The sequence below is a fragment of the Oncorhynchus clarkii genome, unplaced genomic scaffold (genome assembly GCF_045791955.1).
Source record: "Oncorhynchus clarkii lewisi isolate Uvic-CL-2024 unplaced genomic scaffold, UVic_Ocla_1.0 unplaced_contig_13709_pilon_pilon, whole genome shotgun sequence".
Lineage (NCBI taxonomy): Eukaryota > Metazoa > Chordata > Actinopteri > Salmoniformes > Salmonidae > Oncorhynchus > Oncorhynchus clarkii.
Genome location: NW_027260251.1, coordinates 460 through 8,671, shown reverse-complemented (window position 1 = coordinate 8,671; position 8,212 = coordinate 460). Strand labels below are relative to the sequence as shown.

Here is an 8,212-nt window from a genome sequence, read left to right as displayed (position 1 = left end):
ATGTATGGCTCCTTGTGTCCATCTCTTTGCTCAAGCCCTTGCTGTTGCTAGGCAACCTATCCTCATTTACTACAGTCCCTTATGGCCTGCAGAGGGACAGGGCAGGTGGGATATACCATTGCCTTACTTTGTGTAGGGGAAGGATGCTTGTCCCTGACTATAATATTGCAGCCTCGCTGTTTCACTTCCTTGGATGTCCAAGCCCTATCACCCCTTTGTCTGACAGAGTGCACTGCAGCCAGATCCAGAGATGGTAGAGTCTACTTTATTCTGTTGAACTTCAAAGTACACCTTTCGACTTTTCCAATGACCTTTTGCAATACACTGACACACAGAGTGTCAACAAGAGCAAATCATGCATTCTCTTTAGATGTGTGTTGATCATTTACCTATCCACAGACTATGGCAGATCCTGACTCCCATTCAACCAAAACCAGTCACTAGATTTCTGGGGTCAGCCCCCCAAATCAGATTATGAGTTAGCTTTTTTGACTGATCGAGGGCCTAGGTAATCCCCCACCCTAGGGTCATTATTATAAATGATCATTAATGGTATGTTTGGTTAAACAATGGCCTGCTCTAGTCAAACCATGGGAATATATTTCTCAGGCCCATATGGCCATTTAGTACCAGCTGCTTGGTTCTGGTTTACTCCTGTCTTACAAATGCATTAAAATATAAGAATATAATTATGATGTATATATTGTGTGTGTGTTATGTGGGTCTCTAAGTTTAATGACAGTTTAATGACAGTTTAAAAATGCATTAGATATAAGAATACTGATTATGCATACTATGTAGTGTGTGTGTGTGTGTGGGGGGGGGGGGTGCATGCACAGACCTCTGACCTTTTTATCACACTGTAACCTTCACACAGTCTTTTGACAGTAAATAAAGACCAAGGTTTTAAAAAATCTGGACAGAGAGGATTTAGAAATGAGCGGATTACTCACTATCATGAATATAAACCCATGGCTTGATAAAAACCCATCTCTCACCAGCCTATGGCCTTGCTCTCTCACACCCACATCTGCTAATTATAAAATAATCCTTAGGTGTATAGCCTACATCTCCTGGGATAATACAGTGCTTCGGAGTAATTAGTCTACTATGAGGTATTAATTACACAAGTAGTTTAATCAAAACGTGAAGGGGACGAAGTAAGAAATCTGCTATGAGTGATGAATTGAGGCCGATTGGAGCCACTTCAACAGTTATATTTTTCTAGGTGGGTGGGCTCTTGCAGTAATTTTCCTACATTGGAAGTAGTTAACGCTATAAGTGCACACTGTACTGTGAGATATAGTCGTAGGCCTAATCAATAACTAAGACGCGAAAAGGGTTCTCATAAAGGAGACAAATGCGGCCCTGTGATGTTCAAGATCTGCAGTAGATCGAGGACCATCTGAGAGTCATCCCACCCGTAGCCTATCGAGTAGACATCAGAGGGGGGTTCTAAAATGGTACAGTCTCTCCGAAATGGGTGTGGTTGAATCGTGTTTACGAGATCTAACGTTAGCAAGCGCAGACCGGGTGATTTAATCTGAAACTACGTTATTTTATTATAATACTGCAATTTAGAGCTTTGAATACAAAAACACCTCATGCGAATATGCATTAGGCCTATTGCATGTTTAAAAAAAAAATTGTGTACCAATGGGTGGGTTTCCTGCTCCTCCGGCAAGATAGCCCAGTCGCTTTTAAATTATAATTTAAATTTTTCTCTCAAGAGTTTAAACCTCTGTGTTTGGCAATTTATTTAATAATTCATTTTTTGACGAGGAGGCGACGGTCATTACGAAGCGAGGGAGTGAGGGGAGAGAAGGAGGAGGAAGATATCCGCGAACTAGCAGAGGAGGAAGGAAGCGAGGATCACGAAAAAACACAATCAAGAGAAAAACAAAAAAGCTATTTACTAATTTCATATGGTTCAATGCATTTTCTTTGATGCGTGGACAGATTGAAATTGTGTTCAATCCGCTCCAACAAAGATGTTTTCGAGTTTATGAAGGTCTCGGGCGTAGAAAGGCAAACCATTCTGAAGAGGAAACGGGAACACAACAGCAGAACTCATCTTTTCAAGGGGTCCAGTCAAACGGAGATATGGTGTCTCTGTACTTCGATCTAATATTTATTTGATGTGTAGCCTACATTGGAGATTCACTGAGCAAAAATCTAGAGAAGACAAGGAGCCGAGAGGATATTGAAAATATCTGCATATTTCTGTCCCTATATTGTTTTATTTTCTAAGGAAAAAGGGGCCAATAAACATCCCCAGCCTTTTTGAAACATTAAATCCAGACTGTATTCGAGAAAGACTACCAACCTCATCGGAAACATTACCTAACAGGTAGCCAGCCATCCATTATAAAATGCTGTCAGAATTGTCATGGATGTAAGATGGCTGGATGATGTAGCCTACCAGTGATGGGCCTATTCATGACTAGGCTCATCATTTCGCTGAAATTATATTTCAACTGTATGTTTTGGTAGCCTAAATATAGACATATGGACGAACCTCCCCACTGTACCAAATGTTTTTATATTTGCATATAGCATAGCTTGCTGTACATTCTTGCGATAACCTATATTAACACAGGCAACCCCGTAAAGTGTTTGCATATTGAGCGGCTTGGAAAATTACACGGTTGCCAGGGTGTCAGTGCCATTAACCACGAATGCCAGGGGTTTACTGCTATAATCGTGGAATTATGGCCTTAAATTCATCAAGTAGCCTAACAGCTACCTATATCAAGTAGCCTCCATACATTTGTTGGTACTGGGTAGGCTACTGTTGCTTGTAGTGAGGGAGTAGCCTAGCCGTCTGAGCTGCGCCCCAAGGCCGATGTAAGCAACCTATTTGTTGATGAGGGAGGGCTATTCTACAGTGTCTATGCTGCAATTTGACCTTAAAATGGATTTGACATTTGATGCAAGGAATTTATTTAGAATTCTATTATAGAAAATGATGCTGTAATGCACTCAATCCAATAAGGTTAATATAATGTGCTTATTACTTTAGCACTCTTGGTTCGCTGTGAAATGTCAACCGAATAGACCAAGCAGGCTATCGTTTACTGAGCATGAACATAAGGGGTGGGGCCACACTGTATTTTGCATTAATTTTTTCCAAATGAGAAGCAAGTCTTTGACCTATAGTTTTAGGTAGCTTCTGTCTGTCAGTGGTCATGGGTAATATATTGTCTTTGACCTATAGTTTAGGTAGCTACTGTCTGTCAGTTGTCATGGGTAATATATTGTCTTTGACCTATAGTTTAGGTAGCTACTGTCTGTCAGTTGTCATGGGTAATATATTGTCTTTGACCTATAGTTTAGGTAGCTTCTGTCTGTCAGTTGTCATGGGTAATATATTGTCTTTGACCTATAGTTTAGGTAGCTACTGTCTGTCAGTTGTCATGGGTAATATTGTCTTTGACCTATAGTTTAGGTAGCTTCTGTCTGTCAGTTGTCATGGATAATATATTGTCTTGGAGAAAATGCTTAATAAGCTATTATGGTGACATTGATGGCCACCTATTCAGCACAGGACATGTGCTGAGGTCCACAACCACGTATAGTCAATAAGGATCATTTACATTTGTGTTTTGCATCATTTTATACATCTTTCAAAATGATTTTACTAGTGGACAAACACTTCTTGAACCAATTCTACCAGAAATGCTCCCTTAAAATGATGTTCTTGAGGGAGGGTTAGGAACTGGAACGTGTGTCCAGACAACAACGGAATGGGTTGGTGACTGCCTGACAATTGCACATACTGTCCAGAAAGCATTGGGGAAAGGAGGAAACCAAAAAAGGGCCATTTCATGATGTCAGTGGGCGATGGTGTATCATCCCATCCCATGATGCCCAGTCCTCTCCTCTCCCACCCTGGTATCTGATGGTGATGCACCACCACCAACCCCTCAGTGCTTTATTGGCTAAATGAGCAGCTGTGCCAGGAGACTGGGACAACACCAATTTCCCCTGGTCGCCTTCCATTAGTGCTGTGTGATCCATCTGGTTGGAGGTTCCTACCGGGAACAATGACCCAGTTAATTTCTCCTCTCCCTAGCCTAGTAGATGGTGATGATGTGGATGTTCCTGTTTGTTTGTGTATGTGGAGTTGGAGGCCTTTAATAACATGGCACATGTGATGTGAGTGTTAGGTAATGTTAACATTGAGGCACTGGGATTAGAGGAAATATGGAAAATGTGAACACTAAATGTGATATTACCTGACTCTGCTGCATGGGCAGTGTACCTGTCTGTGAATGCATTTTATTTTTTTAATATGTGTTTTTTTACAAGTACCGGTACATCGCCACCGAAAGAGGTACAGTATCGACAGTGATGCAAATCGAATGTGCAAAGCAGAGTACAATGGTCAGAGGTGTTTCATCTGTGTCTTAACGGATTTGAATAGGCCCACAAACTCATGCAAATACTAGTGCCAATTTTTGAGTAGGATTTTAATGTGAAACCTCTCTCTCTTCGAATTCCCTGTGCATGTGATCAAAAACACGTCTGTAGTGCTAATCATGTTGATATGGAAGTGTATGGTACAGCAAATACTGTTTTGGTGAATTTAAATAATACAAATAGGCCTACCATAGTATTTTCAGTCACATTCAACTGTGACGGTAACAATCGAGGTCTAGCGGGGGAAAAAGGTAGTAATTTGGAAATGTAGTTTGTGATAATGCTAGTGTCAGCCATTTTCAGTGTATTTCACTAGATGATCGAGATCTTGCTGTAAAATAGTTTTCATTCGTTTTGATACTGCAGCTTGAACAATGACATTTTGTGTCCACTAGAATCGACCATAATCGCAGCAATGTTGAATCATTAACAAGTCCTTGTTAAAACATAGTAATAGCAAGATAATAACATAGTAATTATGCAAATATCCCACTGGCAAATTCCAAATGTAATGATAGCTATGCTAAATAGAGATTCAAAATGTCATTTTTAACATTTCTATTTTATTTATTCAAGTAGGCAAGTCAGTTAAGAACAAATTCTTATTTACAATGGCGGCCTACCCCAGCCAAACCCTAACCCAGACGACGCTGGGCCAATTGTGCGCTGCCCTATGGGACTCCCAATCACATCTGGTTGTGATACAGCCTAGAATCGAACCAGGGTCTATAGTGACACCTCTAGCACTGAGATACTGTGATTTAGACCGCTGCGCCACCCAGGAGCCCCCTTTTAGAACACAACACAAACACGCATACATTTTGTTCAATGTGCTTGTAATGAATGATAAATGCCTGCCTGCCTGCCTGCAGTAATCCTAATCTTGTTTCTGTGCATTAAGTGGTTCGTGGATATCAGAGAGAGCCCATTAAATGATGAAGCTCTCTCTCAGATTATACCAGATTAGAGATTATTCTCCACAGTTAAACCAGACAAGGCTGTACTAGCATAAATATACAGATTACAGAGCTTTACGTATTTTAGATGTGCTATGTTAGTAAACCGTGCACTTAAAATACTGAATTAAGTATTATTTTATATGCCCAATTTACTCTGATTCTAGCTGCCGCTCTGCAGCCATGTTTGTGATGGTGTTAAACAACTAGCCTCCAGGTGAAATATGCCAAAATGATTAGGATCAGATCAAACCCATTGATCAGGTTGAGACCAGCAGAGGACCACGAGACCTCTGATGTAGTTGGAGTCGATTACTCACCATGATAACACTGCAATCAAATCATGCAATCTGATACGCATGCCATGTACAAACATAGCGCATATTACATTACAAGCAGATTGGTTTGTTCTGACGCAGGCACTGTCCATCATTCTAATTGGACATTTCTGCTCTTAGATGGAGTCCTAATTTTGAACTTGATATCTCAGTCTGGGCGATCTACATGAATGTTTTAAGTTTAAATTCTCATGCTGTTTTTCCATCCTTTGTCCCCACCAGGTGACTGACTGAGTGACAGAGGACTTCGACGAGGCCAGGGACCAATCCAAAATGAGCGAGCTGGAGCAGCTGCGTCAGGAGGCGGAGCAACTTAGGAACCAGATAAGAGTATGTGTGTCAGAGAATGTTACTGATCTGGGCACACATTTACAAAGAGTCCCAAAGGCTAGGCATGCTGATCTAGGATCAGTTTTGCCTTTTCGATTACAGGATATATCCTAGATCAGCAATCCTACTCTGAAACGCTTTATGATCTCAATGAAAGCAGTAAAACCATTGGGTCTAGAAGAGAAGGGGGTTGGTGGAAAAGGGAGTAGGTCTAACACAACATATTGAGAGGTGGGATATTTGCTTGGGTGAGATTGAGAGAGATTGCTGATGCTTGTCTAACCACTCTCTGTCTCTTAGGATGCCAGGAAAGCATGTGGGGACTCAACCCTGACACAGGTATGTATCACAGATACCCACATAAAAGAGAGTATGGCTGTGTTTTGACAGCCAGCCCAATTCTCATCTTTTTTTCACTAATTGATATTTTGCCCAATCAGATCAGCTCTGTAAAAGATCTGATGTGAAAAGATCTGATGTGCGAAAAAATATCAGAATACAGTGCACTACATTGACACAGTAACCCTGTGATTAACTTTTCTTCTTTACATTGCTTTTCTGTGTGTTTGTGTGTCAACCAGATAACGTCAGGTCTGGATCCCGTGGGGAGGATTCAGATGCGGACGAGGCGCACTCTCCGTGGCCACCTGGCTAAGATCTATGCCATGCACTGGGGCACAGACTCTAGGTGGGTGTAACGTTATGCCAACCCATGAGGGGGCTTCTCCCTCTCTTCACACTCTCTCACTCATATACCACACATGGCGGTACAAGCGGTGCTTTTTTTGATGAGGTATAACACAATGGCTCTACCTCTTTGTCTCTGCAGGCTCCTGGTCAGCGCCTCTCAAGATGGAAAACTGATCATCTGGGACAGCTACACCACTAACAAGGTGAGAGCTGCACCCAAATAACAACATCTCCCCTGGTCTCACCAAGGGGCCTGGAAAGGTTGACTCACTCTCAGCAAACTAGGCAGCCTTCAGGGATTGGAAATGAAATGGGAGCCGACTGTGTGCTTTGACTCATCTCATACTTCTACTTACATCATAACCTACCAGAGTCACTTTGCCATTCAAACATTGTAAATTATATTATGCAATGGCTCCCCCTGAAAAGATCCCACCCCTCTGGTAACTACGTGGCCTGTGGAGGTCTGGACAACATCTGTTCCATCTACTGCTTGAAGACCCGCGAGGGCAACGTCAGGGTCAGCAGGGAATTACCCGGACACACAGGTGAAGAAGAATTACTACACACAAATACCTATGTGACTAAGCTTGAGTCATTTTGTGTTCATTTCTATTGAGAAATCATGGAAGTGTCTTAGCTAGGTTATGTGAGTTTATTTGATCCTCCCTGATTCTAACTTCCCCAGTGACACTGCATATGGTTGTGTATGCAGTTCAGTTGAGTATTCCTACCTGTTCCCTGTCCCACTGGGATCCCCAGGTCCCAAACCCCTAAACAAGGAAGACTTTAATTCACATGGCTAATTAGTCACAGGGCAACACAATTATAACGAGCTGAGACATCAGCCAGAAAACCTAGTGAGTCCCTTAGCTCTGTTACAGCGCTAGCTCACCTGGGGCTTTTAAATTACTCACATTCGGGAGGACGGGTATTGTTGAAATGAAGTCTTCCTCCTCGATCACACCTACAGCATCATTTCGCAAAATGGTACGCAGCATCATCTGGATATGTGTGCAACAAAAGTTCCAACATTCACGTTCTGCTACCATTTCTGTCAAGCCGTCTACGCATACAGTCTGACACACGCACACGTTCAATAAATCCAACGTATGCACAGCACAGAACGCACTGCAACTGCCTCTGCAACTCAATGCTGCAAGGCAAACGCAGCATTCCATTGGAAATGAATGTACTTCTGGTGTACCAAAATGTAATGAAGCTGTTGGTGTGATGGAGGCGTTAGTAGGAGCACCATACATTGATATGGTGTGGTCAGTGTTCTACTAGATGTTTTTATTTGTGCTACAGGTTACCTGTCCTGTTGCCGTTTCATTGATGACAACCAAATCATCACAAGCTCAGGGAGACACTACCTGGTGAGTCCTGATGGATCGGTAACCAAGGCTGATGGAGAATGCAAATATAAATATACTACAGTATATTGTCTATACGTAACTAGCTATGAGCTAGCCT

At 42.0% G+C, this 8,212-nt stretch overlaps 1 protein-coding gene across 1 annotated transcript; it reads left to right on the top strand.

Annotated features, from left to right (window-relative positions):
• The first annotated feature begins 1,476 nt into the window (after positions 1–1,476).
• On the top strand, positions 1,477–6,960 carry LOC139401300 (guanine nucleotide-binding protein G(I)/G(S)/G(T) subunit beta-2-like). The gene is made up of 5 exons (XM_071145642.1): positions 1,477–2,350; positions 5,939–6,046; positions 6,347–6,385; positions 6,628–6,734; positions 6,876–6,960. Exons 2-5 carry the CDS (start codon positions 5,990–5,992, stop codon positions 6,958–6,960), a joined length of 288 nt encoding a protein of 95 aa, XP_071001743.1. The 5' UTR covers positions 1,477–2,350; positions 5,939–5,989.
• The last annotated feature ends 1,252 nt before the right edge of the window (positions 6,961–8,212 follow it).